Source organism: Colletotrichum tamarilloi (assembly GCF_030869305.1).
Source record: "Colletotrichum tamarilloi strain Tom-12 chromosome Unknown Scaffold_50.1, whole genome shotgun sequence".
Lineage (NCBI taxonomy): Eukaryota > Fungi > Ascomycota > Sordariomycetes > Glomerellales > Glomerellaceae > Colletotrichum > Colletotrichum tamarilloi.
In genome coordinates, this window is record NW_026849433.1 from 103,726 (window position 1) to 122,650 (window position 18,925).

At 52.5% G+C, this 18,925-nt stretch overlaps 6 protein-coding genes across 6 annotated transcripts; 5 read left to right on the forward strand and 1 right to left on the reverse strand.

Annotated features, from left to right (window-relative positions):
• Positions 1–3,225: 3,225 nt before the first annotated feature.
• Positions 3,226–3,411, reverse strand: CTAM01_10611 (uncharacterized protein; the record flags this gene model as incomplete). Its single annotated transcript, XM_060526626.1, has 1 exon — positions 3,226–3,411. The coding sequence occupies one exon, from the start codon at positions 3,409–3,411 to the stop codon at positions 3,226–3,228; it is 186 nt and encodes a 61-aa protein (XP_060378721.1).
• Positions 3,412–5,661: 2,250 nt separating this feature from the next.
• On the forward strand, positions 5,662–6,595 carry CTAM01_10612 (phosducin; the record flags this gene model as incomplete). Its single annotated transcript, XM_060526627.1, has 2 exons — positions 5,662–6,291; positions 6,347–6,595. 2 exons carry the CDS (start codon positions 5,662–5,664, stop codon positions 6,593–6,595), a joined length of 879 nt encoding a protein of 292 aa, XP_060378722.1.
• Positions 6,596–10,009: 3,414 nt separating this feature from the next.
• Positions 10,010–10,604, forward strand: CTAM01_10613 (uncharacterized protein; the record flags this gene model as incomplete). The annotated part of the gene is made up of 2 exons (XM_060526628.1): positions 10,010–10,261; positions 10,356–10,604. The coding sequence occupies 2 exons, from the start codon at positions 10,010–10,012 to the stop codon at positions 10,602–10,604; spliced, it is 501 nt and encodes a 166-aa protein (XP_060378723.1).
• Positions 10,605–11,012: 408 nt separating this feature from the next.
• Positions 11,013–13,601, forward strand: CTAM01_10614 (uncharacterized protein; the record flags this gene model as incomplete). The annotated part of the gene is made up of 1 exon (XM_060526629.1): positions 11,013–13,601. The coding sequence occupies one exon, from the start codon at positions 11,013–11,015 to the stop codon at positions 13,599–13,601; it is 2,589 nt and encodes an 862-aa protein (XP_060378724.1).
• A 1,214-nt stretch (positions 13,602–14,815) lies between these two features.
• CTAM01_10615 (RanBP1 domain-containing protein) lies at positions 14,816–15,904 on the forward strand (the record flags this gene model as incomplete). Its single annotated transcript, XM_060526630.1, has 5 exons — positions 14,816–14,869; positions 15,065–15,217; positions 15,296–15,557; positions 15,608–15,736; positions 15,795–15,904. The coding sequence occupies 5 exons, from the start codon at positions 14,816–14,818 to the stop codon at positions 15,902–15,904; spliced, it is 708 nt and encodes a 235-aa protein (XP_060378725.1).
• Positions 15,905–16,689: 785 nt separating this feature from the next.
• CTAM01_10616 (YEATS family protein) lies at positions 16,690–18,129 on the forward strand (the record flags this gene model as incomplete). Its single annotated transcript, XM_060526631.1, has 6 exons — positions 16,690–16,701; positions 17,044–17,078; positions 17,147–17,295; positions 17,362–17,790; positions 17,878–17,945; positions 18,106–18,129. The coding sequence occupies 6 exons, from the start codon at positions 16,690–16,692 to the stop codon at positions 18,127–18,129; spliced, it is 717 nt and encodes a 238-aa protein (XP_060378726.1).
• Positions 18,130–18,925: the final 796 nt, after the last annotated feature.

Below are 18,925 nucleotides of genomic sequence, written 5' to 3' on the forward strand. Positions count from 1 at the left end.
AGGAGGCCGGAGGCGTGACCCATGGAAGCGGCGGGAAGTGGAGAACGGGACCCCAGAAATCCCGGCGACACTCGGTTCCGACGTGGTGGGGCCATCTCGGAAGCTGATGAAAGGCTGAAGGACACTCACACTTTGCGCAGTGGGCAAGGAAGAAAGACTGCATGTGGAAGCCACTCGGTAGCATAATCAGTACGGATACTGAACCTTTCCCCTCCTGATACAATGATTTTGAGTTATTCGGATGGAGGGGAAGGAAAAAAGGAGGGCGGACGGACCAGGGCGTGAGGTTCGTCTGTTGATGGCTATCCCCTCCCCCATCTCGTTGCCACGTGAAGGACAAGCCAGTCGGAGTTTGGCTCTGCCGTTTGCCGTACTGCCGTACGGTTCGATAACCCAATCGCTCGCTGATTTTACCTAGCTTTTTCAGTTGGCGAATGGGGTGAAAAGATGCCAGAGGCTCTCAGACGAGACGACGGGATTGCCCGAGTCAGCTTCCCGCGTTGGAATTTGACCTCTTCAAATGTGAGCGGGCGTTCTTGCCGGGCGGTATTGGGGAAACGTGGTAGCTCGTTAGATGGTGGAGGAGGACGATGGGAACCGTTGCTGGTTTCTCTTGTTCTCGTGGGGCAATGGAAGCCTGCGAGCTGCCTTCTATGCATGTGGCGTTCATTGCAGGAGCTTCGAGAAGCTCTTGCGATGGGTTTTGGAAACTTTGGAACCGAGATCATTTCCAGCACAGACGATGAGGATCTCAGTAGAAACGCCCAAAATACAGAAGCATGCGGTGGGAAATATACTACCTCGATGGGTTGCATATGTCCGGCTGCGGGCGTTGAAGATCGTTGAGGCTACAATCTGTAGCGGCTCCCGGCTACTGCAAAAGGAGTTAGTAAAAGAGCAGCTAGGGACGGACCCGGGGAAGGGAGGAAGAGAAGGGCGAGGAAGAAGGATTTGGTGGCTGAGGCCCTATGTTTGAGTTATACTTGGAAATTTCGATGCGCTTGCGGATGCAGAGATCCTGGTAGCCACGAGGTATGCGTAGATAGAGCACTTCGATGCCGACTGTGTATCCGTAGTGTGTATCGAGTGGTCACCGTCGACCCGCACTGGTGTTTTGGATGATACCTTTCGGTGCCTCGGTCGATCTTCATTAAACCCGGTGGGATGCATACCGCATGAGCGGAGGAGGAGGCAACGTGTTTGACAGAACTATACGTGTCGCTGGCAGAGTCTGATACAGTCAACGCTCATTCCTCGAGTTTTCCGCCCTTCTCGTGATCAGAGCATATGCAGATGTCAGGTCACTGTGATCGGATAACGACTAGAGCATGTGCAGCGGCATAGTGCCGGCAGCGTGCAGCTGGCGGTGTGGCGAGGCGCAAAAGCCAAGTTTGGAGTCTGAGAGTTATTGAGAAAGACACGAGTAAACGGACCGGCTGCAAGACGCTTCGCTTGATGTATCGACAACATGAGTATCGCATAACTTGTTGTAAGAACGCCCAGCTTCGATGCCGCACTGCCAGCAATGTTTGTTTGTGGCAATAAACTGAAGTGGACGTGACCAGCCCTGGACAAGGAATCTCCTTGGCTACAAGTCCAGGATGTTTTAACTATTGAACATAGGTGTATTCTGTGAAACAAACGCATGAAACCCGCGCGTGTATCCAGAACGAATATGCATCTCGTTAGAATGCACATAGCCCCTGTCGGGTCTTGTGACGAGTGAAATCGCTTTCGGGGATTGTTTTGAATAGATTTCCGCTAGGGTCTACTACCAATGGTGAATGGTACGCTAAAAAGTTTGACTTGCGGAGTGAGCTGCCGTCATTGAGTCGTGTTCCGAGGTGGATGAATGGAGTCTTGGTCCCTTGGAGATAGAATCGGATGATAAGTCAGCAACGCACGAGCAGCATTGGGAGCCGTGGTTCTGGGTCGACCACGCGCGACATCGTGTCCACAAAATGTCTGTCGTAAGGCATGAAACGGCGTATCCGGGGCGGAGAAGGTGACTCATGTTTGAACACGTCGTGATGCCTCTTCATGCGAATCTGGAAAGCCATGCCATGCGTGGCATGAAGACCCATAGTTGTTACTTGAGACTGAACGTTGCCAGCTGCGGATTAGTCAATGATCATGACAACTTGAGTTAGCACGTCGTTGGTAATAGTAGTGCTATGAACCGAACGTCCTGGGAACATAGCAAAGTATACAGAGGACGCCGTCCATGACCATCAAAGACCATGGATGATGGCTAGTCCGTACGCTCAAGTCGAGATGAATCGGCCAATGTGCCGATCTAAGTGGAGTGAGAGACCTGTCATCGAGAAGTCGATAATCATGTGCAGTGGACAAAAAAGTCCGCTCGTCTCAAGCCTCCGTCCGCATTGACTGGGGAGCACCGACAAGTGCGGTCACACGACGCCGTGGCCAAGTCTCGACCAAAGATCTAAGCAGACCACGCAGGGAACGAAGGCAAACGGGGACTTTCGGACGACCAAACTGGGCAAAATATGACGATAAGCGCATGTCATTGTTAGAGATCTCTGGAGCAGATGGCGAGACTGCTGTGCGCTGTTTCGGGGTCCTTATGTTTTGGCAAAGGGGATGATGAAGGGTGAACAATGTCATCGCATAGTGGGATGATGGCGTCGTGATCTTTTACCGGGCCAGTTAGGCATCTTCCCCGGTGAAGTGGTTTCTGACCGTCTCAAGCAGTCCATGTTTGCTTCAGGCGCTAAAGGAGATGTGCGTGTATCTATACCCTCCTATGGGGAGCTTGATGAGGATCATGGTGTAACTATTAGGCAATCAATGGAGGGGCCTAGTCTGGCAAGGTCTTCTGCTGAGACTATCCGCGTATCTCTCTCAGCAACGCACAGCGAACTGCCATTGTCTCTTTGACGCAGTAAGCCTGGGCTCAGTCTTTGACGGCGGGTTTGCGATTCGGCTGGGCCGACGACGGATAGAGTCGGTGTCTTGGAGCCGCGGTGAAGAAGTTGGGCGTGAGACATTGTGTCTGGAATTTGAAGACGCACTTGATGCGAGACACTCGCGAATAGGCACCAGAGCAAGGAACGTCGCTGCCCTGCGGTATCAATCCCCTTCTCTACCACAAATAATTGCCAGTTGCAGCACCATCTCCGATGCAGGGTCCTCCCGCACTGGCCGGTAAGGCGCAACGACTCGTACTAGCCGGAATGAGACATGATGTCTGAGGCAGGAGGGTTAGAAATGCGAGCACAGGCGTAGTTGCAAATTGAAGCGCCTTGAGTAAGGTGGAGAGAGGAAAGCGAAAGAGACTGTTCCGAGGACCCTGAAGAAGCGGAAGCTGGTGACCAATGGTCCTAAGTCGAGGCAACCTTCTGGAGGACTTGTATAATGATTTGCGAGATGGTGCGAGGTCCTCGCCATTTCGAGAACACTGGAGAGAAGTCAATTGCGAAGCGTCTTCCCAATCACGGCTGGCACGTAGCGTGCGGTGAGCCAAATTTGGGGCCAACCAGTCAACCCACAGACGGCCCAACACGAGACATACGAGACATAATAGGTAGCCGTGTTTGTTTTCTTCATCGCGATCGCCAACTTTGGAAGTCTTGGCGTGGCTTCGGCGCCCTTTCTAAGTTCCTCGCCACCGGCCGGTCTATTGCTCGAGAGTCGGAGCAAAAGGTCAACTGCGTGATGTCTCCAACGGGCCGGCGGGGAGCGGGTGTAATTCACAGCAATAACAAATGAAGAAAGATTATAGTAGAAAGCGGCTCAGCCAACTCATCGACGTGCAGCGTGCATCCTATCTGCAAGGTCCCGAATTGTCCCCCACCTCTCGTAGTGGTTTGCATTGATTGGACAAGCGTGAAGTGACGACGTTGCAAAAAGGAGAGAAAATGGGCAGAGATGGAGTGGATGGGTCGAATGATGCTGACAAGCACCATGATCCCAGCAAAGCCACGCGGGCAGAGGAAAAGCAAGATGGTGTGGTGCTGCGCTGGAGAACGGATGTTGCGGTTCTTGACCCCTTCTCTCTCTGCTCCGTAATAATGCTGTGTAGTCTGATCGATCCGGCCCCTTTTCGACGGTAACAGGTCCGTACCTTGGGGTAAGGTAAGCAAAGTAGCCTGCTTGACGGTTAGTTTGAGACGACGGAAAAAGGAATGTTTTATCTTATTTTCTTTTCTTTTCTTTTATTTTGGGCTGCAGCTGACTGAAGGTTTGCGCGTTGACCGTTGGTTTGTGAAAAAGGAAATGGAGGTAATTTGCCCAACTTTCCATTCTAGACTACCCTAACTTTATTTTTCAATGGAAGGGATATGCAGACGCCAGACAGACAGGAAGAGTCGCAGGTGCAGTTGCATTTGGATCAGGTACTTGCATTTATTTTCAATTACGGAGTACCTTGAGGAAGGTTGCATTCGTACCTTGTGTGCTTGGTTCTCTTTCACAGCCGCCTCCCTTCTTTCCTTGCCCTGCCTGCCTGCCCTGCACTGGCAATTGGTGACTGACTGGCACCTTCCTCCATACAATTTACTGTGTTACGAAGTACTCCTGCGTAGGTATCCGTAAGGTACTGTTAAATGTACATACATTCTCCACTTTTCCTTTCTGCCCCCTTCCCTCCACGTCGCCGGTATCCTCATGCGTGACGACACCATCGTGGCTGGCCTCTCTGTTCCGTCATCTGCACGTCCCAGTTCGGCATTCGTGTCCTTGCAAAAAGTTGACTCGCCCACAATCATCGACATCGGAAATCGGGGACTGGACGGGGGTGGGCAGCTCAATCAAGCACAAGTTACAGGGCTGGAAAGAAATTGTCCGGTCTTGCCGTGCCAGCGTTCCAGCGTCTTTGCGCCCGCAAACGATCATCAACTCCCGCATCCTCGTCTTAACATCGCGGACTACATGCCTCTTACCGCAACCAGATCTCACCTGGACCCGTCACTAAACCCCCTATGCCCCCGAACAAGTTAACAACCCACGAATGCCAGTAGCCAAAGGCCTCACCTTCTGCCATTCATCCACACTTTGCCGTCCAGTCTCCCCTGTTCGCAACCACGCGCCTCCGCCGCTTCTGAAACAGCCTGACGCACCCCAGGGGCTTCCACCTCGACCCTCGATCCTCGACCCTCGAGCCCCCCCTTTTGCCCTTTTGCGCACATCTCGCACCACTCACGCATCGCGCCAGTCTGTTGACTCTTGACTATCCACTACTCCGTACACCACTGGGGCCCGGCTTTCACCGCATCGTGGTCCACGCAAGGGTTGACCCCTGGCTTCGACTCCACTGCTTCGAGAAAATCCCATCGAAGGGCCTCCATCCTTTCCATCCAACTCCCAGTCGTCTCTGCTTCGCCTCCCACCGTCCGCCCGTCCTCTCCTCTCCAGACTCTCCCACCACCACCATTTGCACTACCCATCCTGTCCTTGTCCGAACAAGTCACTTTGCTTGCTCGACTACGAAGTAGACGCCCTGACAGAACAACCGGGCACACCCTTCCAAGCTCAACGTCGCACGATTGCCAACTCTTCACAACCTGCTTGTTTACTCCGTCTTAACAACACCCTGGACGACAACCTCCTCCTCTGACCACACGCCCACCCGCTCCTCCGCTCCTTGTCCTATACATAAATCAAGCTCCCCCTCCCCGGCCGCGCCACACGACCTTCAAGATGTCGAACCCTACACCAGCCCAGGAAGAATTCAATGCTCTGCTAGCAGCAAACTCCCGTGACACCAGCAAAGTACATCCCGAAGACCGAGACCACGACCGTCGCGAACAGGACAGCCTTGACCTCGACGAGGAAGAGAGATATCGCAACTCCCAAATCGACGCCGCCATGCGTATGCCATCTCTTGGTCAGACCGGCTCCGACCTGAAGCTGCCCCCAGCTAGCTTCGATGCCGGTCGTACCACTGGTGTTAAGGGCGTCATCGCCGATGCTCGCAACTACGAGAACGCTCGCAAGACTTCTTTCATGAGCCGCGCGCGCACTACAGTGAGGCGCTCCATCTTCGGCCTCGACAACATCAACTCCCAGCCGCCACCATCGAACAAAAGCGAAAGCGAGACGGATGAGGGCAACGGCAGCGACTCTGACGACAGTTTCATGCAGCAATGGCGCGAGAGCCGCCGAAGAGAACTCGAGAGCGACTCCAACAAGGTTATTCGGAACCGGAGAACAAGTCCTAGTGTGCGAATTTACGGACGTCTGGATGAGGTTGATGCCTTGGGCTACCTCGATGCCATCGAGAAGGTTGCGCGGGACACTGTCGTTGTCGTCTTCGTCTATGACCCAGAGGTGAGCTCCATTGAGACTATCATTCCCAAGTTTTGAGTCCTAACGAGGCTTCTAGTGTGACGTTTCTGCGACAATAGAGCATGCCATGATGCCTCTTGTATCGCAGCACTCAACAATACACTTTGTCAAGGTACACTATCTTGACATTGAGTTCGACAACGCCGCTGTGCCTGCGATTTTGGCGTACCGCAACCAGGGTGACATGATCGCCAACCTCACAGGCATCATTGAAATGATCCCCGACGACGAAATGTTTGGTACTGACACGCTGGCACGGCTTTTCCAGAAGCACGACATCCTATGATGCAAACACGGTCACAAACAGCACTCAACATGCGCAAAAAAAATAACCTCATCTCCTCTGTTACGATACCCCCATTTTGCAGCGCGTTCTCTTCCGCAAGCATAACGGTTCCCTTTTTTCCTACACCATTTTCATTGCGCATTCGGTTCTCCTATCTCACCAGGACTTTTGGGTTGTGGAGCGGAGTTTTCTCTGGGATATTGTCGTCACTTTGGGGGAAGACGTTGATACACCATTGGTCTTTTCTTCGGGGTTTTCTTGTTTCTGTAATGATGAGGGGAGGTTCATGCCCGAGATGTCGGTTGCCATGCAAGAAACGTACTGGCTGCGGGTTTGGGAAGATGAAAATGCAAAATTACGCTGCAAAAGCATCTAAGGATTGTAGGCTGGGTTCCCAACTTTTACCGATTCCCTGTAGAATTCCCAAGTCCACGCGGACTCTGTCCAACGATTTTACACAAATAATGTGGACGTGCTGCTCATGATTGCATTGATGTCGGTAAATGAGAGGTTACATTGCATATACGTCGTTTTAAGGGTTGCGGTTGCCTTACCCTTAGATACACGTAGTCCCTCGACACCAAACCATCAATGAAGGTAACGAATTCAATGATAACAGCCTCCTAGGGCTGGAGGAGGGGGTGACAAGTACAAGGACAAGGCTCTCGGTGGATTTTCTGCTTCGGGACTTTGCGAGATTTCGAGGCAGATTGCGGGAGGATTTGGATCCAGTACCGGATACGGATACAGAGACATGGGTCCAAATAGAGCGTTTCTGAGATTTGGTCAGCAAAGAAACCAAGAAATGCAGCCTTTTGTTTTCTCTCGCCTCTGCGGTTACTGTCGTCTGTGTGTCTTGCGTGATCTCCAGCAACAGCAGGGGGTAAAGACAAGGAAGAATAGGAGTGAGATTGCAATTTGTTACTAATCCTGGGGTTACAATAGGAATAGTAACAAATTCTCGATTCTCTCAAGTCTCAATTCTCTGCCTCCTTCTTGTGCCGTCTTCTCCCGTTGATGGTTAACGTCCCCCTGTCCAGCTCCGTTGTTTCATAGGAACCAGAAACCACTGAGCCCAGGGAACGAAAATTCCGGCAACGTGTTCCGGCCGGGGGAAAGGGGTGGGCTGGAGCTGAAGCTGGGGCTGGGGTTGTTGGAGTGGCTGGTTTTCTGTTCCGAGAGAGAGGCCCTGTTTGCTCTTTTTTGCTTCAGGTGAAGAGTATTTTCGGGTTGTACAAGTTTCGAGTTCAAAACTGCTTGCTTCTTTTTGCATTCTTTGCATCTTGCCTTTTGACTTTTTTCACACCCATGAGTTGAGGAACATATTTCGAGCACCTACCGACCGTGTATAGATGTGTGCAATCGGGTGGGTGTATAAATCCTCTTGCGTGGCTGGTCGGGTTGGGACTGGCTTTCTTGAGGTGATTTGATACGATTTCTTGTCTGGCGCTGAAGTGTCGTCAAATTGGGTATCTGCAACGTCACGTCTGTGTTTTGTCTATCGCGAACTCCGGAATGGCATTCTTGAAATGCCAGGCCACTTGGCTAGAGATAGCGCAAAGCCTCTGGTACAGCAATCTTCAAGCCAGAGCTCTCCCAAGTCCATCGACTTGAAAAGGAGCGCATTATTCATTCCTCAATGCGAGGTGTAGATGTTGGTATGCCGGCGAAGGACAGGCTTGAGTGATGCAATGATTGCAAGTTTATTTTCACAACGGGGGTCCGAATGTCCACGAGAGACGCTGCAATATTGAGCCTTCATAACGAAGGATGAAGTTTTAGAATTGTAAGAGAAGTGAAATAAGCGAGGTTCTCTGGGTAAGGCCTGTCTCCACGATACGGTGTTGGTCAAAATGACGATGAAGTCGAAAGCACATAACCTTTCTCGTTATCAACGTATATTGCCCTACTGATTACCAACTCCAGCAAGTGACCTATCTTCGAATGTATCTTGGCTCCAATTGTGTAGTTTTTCGATGGGTACATTCCATAAACAGAAATCTCTTGCATTATCGCATGAAGATGTTCCAACGATATCTTGGCTGTTCGTTAACGTGGAAGAGGTGTCAGTCCAGCTGAGGTGAGCTGAGAATGGAAGTTGCACCGCCACTTGACACATGAGCCACAATCAAATGGTATTGAAGCCACACACCCTTTTCTTCGGCTAAGACATGGGATTCTCAGAGACAGGAAAGACGGCAAAAAGGTGAAACATTCGGAAGACATGCGGGCCTCACACAACCTAGGGTCGAAATTGTAGCTTTCTTCCCTCCCCCGCTGAGCCATGGCTGGATATACTTGCGCAGTCTTTTGTGAAATTCGTGGTGAGGCGTCGTGATCGTGGTGCGTGGCGAACCTGTTGGTCTTTTCCTATGCCGCAAGCGGGCGGGAGTCACTTGAGCTTTCCACATTGGATGACTTGGACATTTAGGTTGGTACCTTGCTTCAGCCTGTGCGAGGGGGCGATGAGTGGTTCACTTCCAGACTTTGCGCCTGAAGCGGCAGCTTGGAAGACGTGCCTACAACAAGTGCCCTGGGAAGGTCTTGAAGATAACGAGTGAATATTCCCATAGAAGAACAAGGAGTTCGGCCCAAGTGAAGCCCAAATGGAACCCGATCCAAGTTGAAAAGGAAGCTAAGAGGTGATGTTGGGAGTGAGCGGATCTTCCTCCGTCGAGATGCCACTCGAGGCCCGTAGGGGTTGGAGCTAACCCAAGGCTGTTGGCACCAACAGCGGTTCACAGGCGGGGTGATGGTGGGCTAGTGGATAAGGAACCCCACCATGGCAGGTCGCAGCGGTGCGCGGTGCGTGGTGCAAGTTGCACCTGGCACCGATTTCCTCCGGCTTGTTATCGATAAGAGGTACAACGATGCGTATCTGCTTGTGACGAGCTGCAATCAAAGTGGGCGGGGGGCAGTTGCCAGTGACATTCCATTTGAACGCGAGGTATCCAGGCCCCGGAGCGAGTGACGCATACTCGGCTTTACAAATGTCAGATGTGGTCCTTCAAGGTAAAATGAACGCCATATGTTGCGCCTTTACTCGGTCGCGAAATGGACCCCGCCCCCACCTCCAAAGAGCACATGAGATGCGTCTGGCCGACGGCTGTTAAGATGATATGACTGCTAGGGTACTTTGCACGAGTACTAAGTAGGTAAGGTGCCTTAGGTATGGAATTGTGCACTTATCTCAGCTTTGGCGCTTGACAGTTCTTGCTATTTCGTGCTATTCTGACTTGGTGCCACCTGCCTGCTCCAAAACTGCGGATGGTGAGGCAGGATATGAGGTCCGGTAAAGGAAGGAAGGAAGGAAGGTAGGTAGGTACCTTCCTGGACCGCCTGGTCGTGTCTCGACTGCCGTCCCGTTGCCTTTTCAGCTGCCTTTCTGCCTTTTTGATGGTGCGCCCGACCTGAATGTCTCTCTCCTCTCCGCACCACCCACCACCCTTGAGGTGCATCCATCCATCCATCCATCCCGATACAAACTGTCATATTCCTCCACCACATCTCTCCTTCCTTCACTTCCCATCGTCTTCTATTCAGTATTCTTCGCAGGGCACTCAACTTCCCTTCCGGAACGACCAATATCGGAACGAAACCCCCAAATCCAAACCCTGGCCTGCTGACGCTTTGACGGCTAGGACCAAACGTGAGCAACGCCATCAGGTTAGCAGACTGTACCCTTGTTCCTTATCTTTGTCGCAACTTCTCGATAGCGGCAGCCGCGTGACATCCCCAAGTCATACCCAAGGTAAGGTAGTCACCTCCGATAAACCGACCGCCTTCTCGTCCCATCTCATCCTGTCCCTTCCAGTCCCTTGCCATTTCCCCACCCCGCGTTGGCCATTTCGATCCGCAAGGCAATACCAGCTGGCAAGCACGCAGCAGCGAGCACCTTCTCGGTAAGCTGGGCAAGGCAGGCCAGGCAGACAGGCAGGTACACCGTACAGGCAACACCTGCCGCCGACCGACCTTGACGACGCACCCTACCTTACCTACCTTTACCTGAGTACCCATCTACCTTACTTCACCTCCCGCCACCACCTCACAATCCTCCTACACATCCCAAAGGCCCGGCCAGAGTTAGTTGAATCTCTTTTTTCTCTCTCTACATCCCCGAATCGTCTTTGCTACCTAGATGTTCAACTTCTTGGATCAGGTCGTTTGTCCCGAAGAAAAAGCAACCCCTCCACGCCCCTCAACCGCCGTCCGTTGTGTCAGCTCACGAGCGTGACCTGCTTCATATCCCGCTTTACCCCTCCATCCTCCCACCACCGCCACAACCATCACAACCACTCCGTTAATTCCTTCCACCACATACAGCCGCCGACTGTCGAGCATATCCCATTTCTTCCAGCTCCCAGACTTCCCGAGGCATGACGGGATAACACAAAAGGCTAACCCTTGTTATCTCGGTATGGAAGAGCAGCACAGCGCCGATTCTACCACGGACGTCGACACATCTACCCACAGCCCGGCAGCGTCGACAACCTTGTCATCTTCCGAGCTGACTTTGAGGTTCCCCCGACCACAAGGAAACCGACAACTGGCTAGCTGGATTTCGTCCAGCGAACCCGACATCATGACTCCATCAGAAGCACCCGAAGATGTCGTGGCACTGTCCGAGAGCACATACGAATTTATCAACACTGACGACGAGAGCCAGGACGGCCGTGGCACCGAAGCTGAGTCGTTGAGCTCTTTTGACTATGCCCGCCCCGACGACGTCCACAGCCTCGCTGGCACTGAACATACAGAGGATATGACCAACCAGTCCGATACGGACTCGCAAGACTCAGAGGACGCCGCGCAAGACAGGTCTCGAGCCTCGTCCATTCAATACGCTGAGCAGAGCCTCCTCAATCCGTCCTCCCGCGTCCCGACGCCGCCTTTGGGCATCGATAGCTCCATGGACATCAGCCAGCAAACCCCGCTGGTACAGTCCATCGAATTTGACGAGACGCAAGACCCAGTCTACTTCAAGCAGGTGTCAGTCAAACATACCATTCACACCTTTACCGAGGAGCAGTCGACCTCCATCGCCAAAACACTCCACTTCCCAGACCAGAACAAGCGTCTCATCGCAGCAGTCCGTCAAACAATGGCGTCACACTGTCTAGCGACGAAGGAACCTCTCCGGATCATGTACACGGGCAGCCATGCAGCCAGGCATGATATTATATACAAGATTTCCTCGGCCTTCACAGCATCTGCATCCGCAGATGGATGCGGCATCAGCGAAGATGCTGGTATCTATAACGTTGTGCCTATATCATCTCTGGGATCCCCCAAGGTCCCCGAAGTCGAGTTGATGAAGACTTCACAATACCAAATCAAGGTCGAAAATTGCACGGCAGCGAAGGAGGTTGTCTACCAAGGCGAGCGTTTCCTGGGTGAGACTGTCTATCACATCACTGTGGACGGTGATCGGACTTTCCAGTCTGCTTTTGCGCCCAGTGGATCTATCATTGAGCCTTCATGGACGCTGCCTCATGTCGCCATCTTCTACGTTACGGAGAATGACGATGAGGCTGCTAGAAGCACCCGGAATGCTGCATGGAACTTCATGCAAAGGCACGCCGTGCCTAGCATCTTCATTTCAAACGACGAGGTCCACCATCAACCTAATGCAGTATGGGACGATATGATCAACCAGCACGCTATCCACATCTGCGTGGAGTCTTCTGACCGGGCCATGCCTTCTATCAAGCTCCCAATCGACCTGACCTCATTCCTCAACATCGATGCTCGCCAGATGAATCGAAACCTGGCCTACCTTACCGGCCTTTACGATCACGCACACTGGAAGAAGAGCAAGTGCGACTCTAACACCGTGAGCAAGACTGTTCGTCATACTTGGCGCCGCGCTGTCGAGACCGTGGAAGATATCGACTTATGGGTCGTGGGCCAGACTACGTTTCTTGTCCTTAGCGTCATCGCCACAGCACTGCTCTCCAACTACTTCTTGACAGGAGTTTCAAACACACCAGCACTTTCCACAGTCTCTTCTACCACAGCTAGTACACTGTCATCCTTGACCCCGACAGTACTGTCGACTTCGACTTCGACGATCAATCTATCCACCACAACGATTCGGGTGGCTCAAAAAGCGTCTGCAACCAGCAACACGGCTGTTGCACCTTTCGCAGAGCTTGCCGACTTCATTGCAGACAAATTTCCCGACAAAGCCTACGTATGCTCGGCGGAGAAGGTCAGCCGCAATGAGATACTGATCAAAATCCCCTCTGGCACGAAAACATCATGGCTTGCCAAAGATTCGATCACTATCGATGTCCTCAAGGGCGAGAGGTCTATTAAGACCAGATTCTCTTCGACCGACGAGGGAATCTTGATTGAAATCCCTAAGTCGGAAGCGCATGGCATCCTCACTATTGCGGTCAATACAACTCGAAAGCCCAAGGTCAATGAGACCTTTGTGGTCGACCTTGGACAGACCGTCCTCGAGCGTTGTCTTGGATATGGCAAGGCGGTGGCTTCCCACGTCCTTGATACAGCAAACAGTGTCGCACATCAGGCAGAGGAGCGAGCCTTCGACCTCTCAAGCCTCAACCTCCTGAGCCTGGACTCCATCGTAGCGGATACCAGAGGGTTATCTACCCGCATCACCGCGAGGGCCGCGAACGCTGCGAATGCCATCGTCAAGGGATCTGCAGAGCTGTCTGAGAACCTGCAGAGCCTGAGAAATCCACAGCGATTGCAAGAGTTGAGAGACCGAGCGAATATTGTGTTCACGAAAGCCCAACTTCAATCTCGGCTCCTGGCGTTGAAGGTCTTGCAAAAGACGGAAGAGCATAAGGTCTACTTGGACAAGGCCAAGAAGCACATGGAAAAGCTGCGGTTGACAGCGACGGAGGCCCACAACCAACGCCTGGATAAGGAGAAGAAGGAGATGCGAGCTCGTCGGAAGAGAGAGCGCCTGGCGGCTAGATGCCAAACAGGCTCCGGCTTTTCTAGATGGACGCAGCAGTGCCGACAGCAAGGATGAGTCTGATTTTACACGCAAGTATGGAGATACCTTGGAGGCCGGTTAGGGACAAGGACTGGAAGGAACTGGAGTTATCGGTATGGATTTTGTAATGGCTGTCTCATCTTTTTTGCTTCATTCGCCCTTCAATGTTTAGTTATTCACATCGCTCTCCCCACTCTTCCCACATATTGTTCGCAGTTGCGACGGCGAAGTGAGGCAGGTCAGGGTAAGCTCCGCCGAGTTCCCGAGTTTCTAGTCGCTTTGAGGCGGCTACAGTATTTATGAATGGATGGACAGGAATGATAGACTATGAGCAGGCTTCTGCAATGATTCTCCGAGCAGCCTCGTAAAACTCCCTACTTTACATCTACAAGTTGTGCCTGGATATGCCGTGTGCTTGTGTCCGTCGTCCAAACTTGGTCCCAAGTTGAGTAGTTTCTGGAAAAGTTTCTTCCTACCTGTCTGACTGACAGAAGCACGACGGTCTGAGAGCTCACAACAGGGTCTTACAATGGTGAAGTCAGTCCGGTCATAGTTCGAGCTTGCGAGCAAAAGAGTCGCAGTTAATCATCTAGTAAGATTATTCAGTTCAATAGTGCGGATAGGGCCGGGCAATGACCAAGATAGCGTCAAAATCCTCATCCCCAAATCAGGGACTCCCGGTCCCCAGTGGCAAAGGCAGCAGGCTTGGTGATTGGCTGCGCGAATCCAGCTTGGGCTTTGGCTTAGGTGCATCCCCACAGAGCCAGGAGCGGCGACAGCATGTACAATTCCTCATTATTTGGGTGGAGGGGTACTTGCTGATGGCAGGATGACCACTGCCTGGGCACCTAACAGCAAGGGCCAGGCCCGCCCGACACCCCTCCTGCCCTCCTGTTGTTGACTTTTGAATGAGGGGCTGTTTCCTCATTTTGTCCAACCCACTCCCAACTTCACCTCGAGCGAAGAAACAGAATCATCTTTTGCTTTCCACTCTCCGATCCCCCCCTTTACTGCAGAACATACCACTGCTAGCCCTGGTAAGTATCATTCTTCTTGAGTCTTTCTCCCCGCAGTCCGCTTCCTGTCGGCCTTGATGACGAGCATGCCGTCGCGCCCGTCCGCTCGATGAGGGGCAGATTTGGTCGTAATGCAAAGTCCACGAGCTAACGTTTTTTCTCCTCGTTCCCACCCGCAGATCTAAACATCGTCATACTTCACCCCAAAACCACTACTTCGCAAAACTCATCAATATGTCTTCTGCCGAAGCTACCGAGCCCAAGGTCGAGGAGACCAAGCCCGTCGAGGTACGATCACCCCTTTGTCGCACGCGCACTCGCTCCCCCGCCCTCGTCATGTTCTCATACGAAGATAATTTAAAGCTCACCGTATCTCACGGGTTCTCCATGACGGGCGGGAGACATGCGCACTCTCTGCTCGCTCGCATCGCGATCCAATTCTCCATATTGCCACGTTCGGATGGCTGACAGTATCGCCCACAGACTACCGGCGAGGCTGAGAAGCCTGTGACCTCCTCTTCCGTTTTCTCTATGTTCGGAGGTGGTGCCAAGAAGGAGAAGAAGGAGGACGAGGACCGCGGTGACAACTCTGGCAGCGCAAAGGCCCAGCGCGATGCCGCAAAGAAGGACGGCGAGGTACGTCATATCGCACGCTCTGTTTCGATGCAGGGGTAAGTTGCGTGTTCGATCTTGTGCTAACGTTGGAAATTCCAGGAGGATGAAGCCCCCGAGTCCGAAGATGTCCACTTCGAGCCCGTCATCAAGCTGACGGAGAAGGTCGACGTCGCCACCAACGAGGAGGCCGAGGAGCAGCTTTTCAAGATGCGCGCCAAGCTTTTCAAGTTCGTCAAGGAGACCACTGAGTGGAAGGAGCGCGGCACTGGTGATGTCCGCTTGCTCAAGCACAAGGAGAACGGCAAGACCCGTCTCGTCATGCGCCGTGACAAGACCCTCAAGGTCTGCGCCAACCACTACAGTACGTTGCGTCAGACTTCATTTCACCACCAATATTCTAACAATGACTAGTCGTTCCTGAGATGAAGCTGTCCCCCAACGTCGGTTCCGACCGCAGCTGGGTGTGGAACGCCGCCGCCGATGTTAGCGAGGGTGAGGCTGAGGCCGTTACCCTGGCCATCCGCTTCGCCAACTCTGAAAGTAAGTCCATGGCCGGTATTGAAAATAGTCGCATGGCAGTGGGCTAACGAGGATACAGACGCAAACCTCTTCAAGGACTCTTTCCTGAAGGCCCAGAAGGACAACGAGGAGCTTTTCAAGGCCGCTGAGGGCGAGCCCCCCGCCGCCCCCGCTGTCGAAGAGTCTTAGATTTACCACAACCTCCCGATTCCGTGAGAAGACGAAGATGGAAGGCCCAGCACGCCGGGCTGTCATCGAAACGGCCCGACTCCCCTGCAACACCGAAACTAGCACCATTGTCAAACTTGTTTTTACACCCCCCCGATACGAGGCAGGCTGGATCACTTCGGTGAGGAGAAGCTGAAGAGTGCAAGAAAGACTTGCACCGAGTGGTGTTTGTTTTGAGCATTGATACGCGGATGGATAGCATCAAGGCTTAGGAGCAAGACACTCTACACAGCACAAATCAACAAGAATAAAGTCCCTTCTATATTGATCAGATGTTCCAGTAGGAGAGATAGACGCGCGGATGAATCATACCCCCTCACTTGAAAGCCGACCTGTCTTTCTGTGAAATTGTTGCAAAAATGCGTGTATAAATTTGATGAGCGCTATCGCTATGGCCAACCTAACAGACGACGTTCTGCTGATAAGAAAGCCCTCCTTAAGGCTTTGTCTGCCACATTGTTACGTCGAGCAAGCAAAAGGCATGTATAGGGGCAGGAGGGACAACCATTCAATTAAAGTCCTTGCTTCCTTCCCCGCAACACGCAACACGCTTGCACGCGGTAAGCTTTCCAGCCACACCCTGGGTGTCTGCATGGCCCGAGCGTCACCCTCAGCCTTCCAGTCCCAAACCTCCAAATCCCAACTGGTGAACTTCACACACTTGCTCAGTGCACATCCAGACCTCCCCCCTCTCCGAACCCGACACCCTGCTTGACCCCTATCCTGCGTTGATACAGCAGCTCATCATGATTGTCGAGGTAAGATACTGCGATCAATCCTTCCGCTCCTCCCAGCGCGCTTCGTCGCGTCGATTTGCGACATCACCATCACCAGCTCGCCCTATCCAAACGCCATGCTCGTTGACAGTTTGCGCTGTCGGCTAGCCCAGCATGATTGCTTCCTAGGCAGCCTGGACGATGAATACTGCGTATTCCTCACCCAATCGATCTGATCTTGGCATACCATACCCTTTTTCACCTTCCTCCTACCCAAATTCAACGGGGACCCAGCTACATCGTAGTCCATCAACGTTACCACCACCATGGCCCCTTCCCGAAATACCATGGCCCCGTCGTTCCAATGCTAACTTTGAGATCAAGAGGAAAGTAAGGCTCGTCACCGAGCAGAATGTCATGTAAGTTCACTTGCAAACACCCCTTCTACCATAGTGCCAGCGCCTAATCTTTATCTCCTCATCTCTAGCGACAAGCCGTCCCCCGTCGAGGATTTCCCCATGCGGAAATGGTCGATCAACGTCTACATCATCGGCGAAGATGGTGAGGAGCACCCGGCCGACTGCTTCCTCAAGGTCGTCTACAACCTCCATCCTTCCTTTGAGAACCCGACCCAAAGTTCGTATACTCTGCCTATGATTGCAACCTTGCCTGTTGCAGATCGCTGATCGCAGGCACTTCTAGCCTTCAACAAGCCTCCTTTCCGTTGTGAAAACGAGGGATGGGGTGAATTCGATATGACGATCGATTGCTACATTACCGAAAAGTCGAAGCAGTCCCTCAGCCACGACCTCAACTTCGCTAAGAACCGCTACGAGGCCGAGCATACTGTTTCCTTCAAGAACCCCTCGCAGGCCCTGCAGCTAATTTTGCGCGAAACCGGCCCCTTGCCATCAGACGATGACCGCCTCAAGAAGAAGGGCGGCGCTGGTAAGAAGGGTGCCCAGAAGTACGACTATGAAAAGATTGCCCAGGCGCTTGAGAAGCTGGATGAGGATGACCTGCTCCGCGTCATTCAGATCATCAACGATAACAAGACAGCGGAGACATACATCAAGAGTGATGTCGATGGTGAGCTTGCGCCTGCTTCCCCTGGTGTCGATCTCTTGGCCGGTCAGTTTTCCTTGTGTTGGGGATGCATGGGATCGACATTGGTAATTACAAACACCGAGTTGCGCTTTAGCTAACAGCTTTTTCTAGCGGGAGAGTTTTCCATTGATCTGTATACGATGTCGGATCAGATGACCAAGCTCCTGTGGGACTACTTGGTGAGTCAAAAATACGTTCGGGTTTAGGTTCCGCAGGCCCTTGGCTTGAATATCTTTGAACCACAAGCACTGGCCTTTGCGCGCAATATCTATGGGACTGCATGGGCTTCGGAAGTGGGCTGGGCTGGATATATATGACCGGCCGCTGACCTCACAAAAGAGCAAGAAGGGCCTTGTCAGTTAGGTTACCTACCTACCGCTCGCGGAAGATCACCTATCTCTGCACCACTCCCGACGCCAGCTTTCCCCGCGACCGAATCGAGCACGAGTCGGACAGACGAATCGACATGAGGGACTCTCTTGTGAGGGGCGGCGCGGGGCATGGGGTGTGCTCAAGGATTTCTGCTTCGCTTTACCAATGGCATCTGGCTAGGCGTTACCGGCTTCCTGCTTTTCCTTGGCTTTAGTTACGGATTTTCTTTTTCTGGTCTGCCCCTCGTCTTTCTGTGGTATTGTGTGCTTGTGCGTATTGTGTCTTATTTTGTGTATGCTACCTGAATAAAAAGCACTCGCGGGGAAGGGAAATGGGACATACTGCATTCATGTGATGGGAGGTTGTGCGTCTCTCGGGGGGGGGGGGGGGGGGGGGGTCGTAGAGCGGGTGTTGGGCAGGAATGAAGCTACGAAACGACACTGGACGGGAGTGGCTAGACGGGAAGAGAGAGAGACTAGAGGCTTTCGTTGCGAGGTTACACCGGCTCTGAGTCTCCTCGTTGTAATCATATTGTTCACCGTGCTTTTTTACCATGTCGACGTGACGTGGGTATGCGAGAAGAGGCTGTGTACGTCCCGAGCCGCAATGTCTGACTAGAGGTTTGTATGATTCGCATCTTTGATATTTTTGGTATAACTACTACCGCCCGCACTATGAATCGGAGACTATCTTTTGCTCAATGAGCATCCGACTTGAAGATGGCAAAGTATCGAAAAAGAAAAAAAAAAGGGTATATCTGAAACCATATTCTCATAAGCCGTGCCGA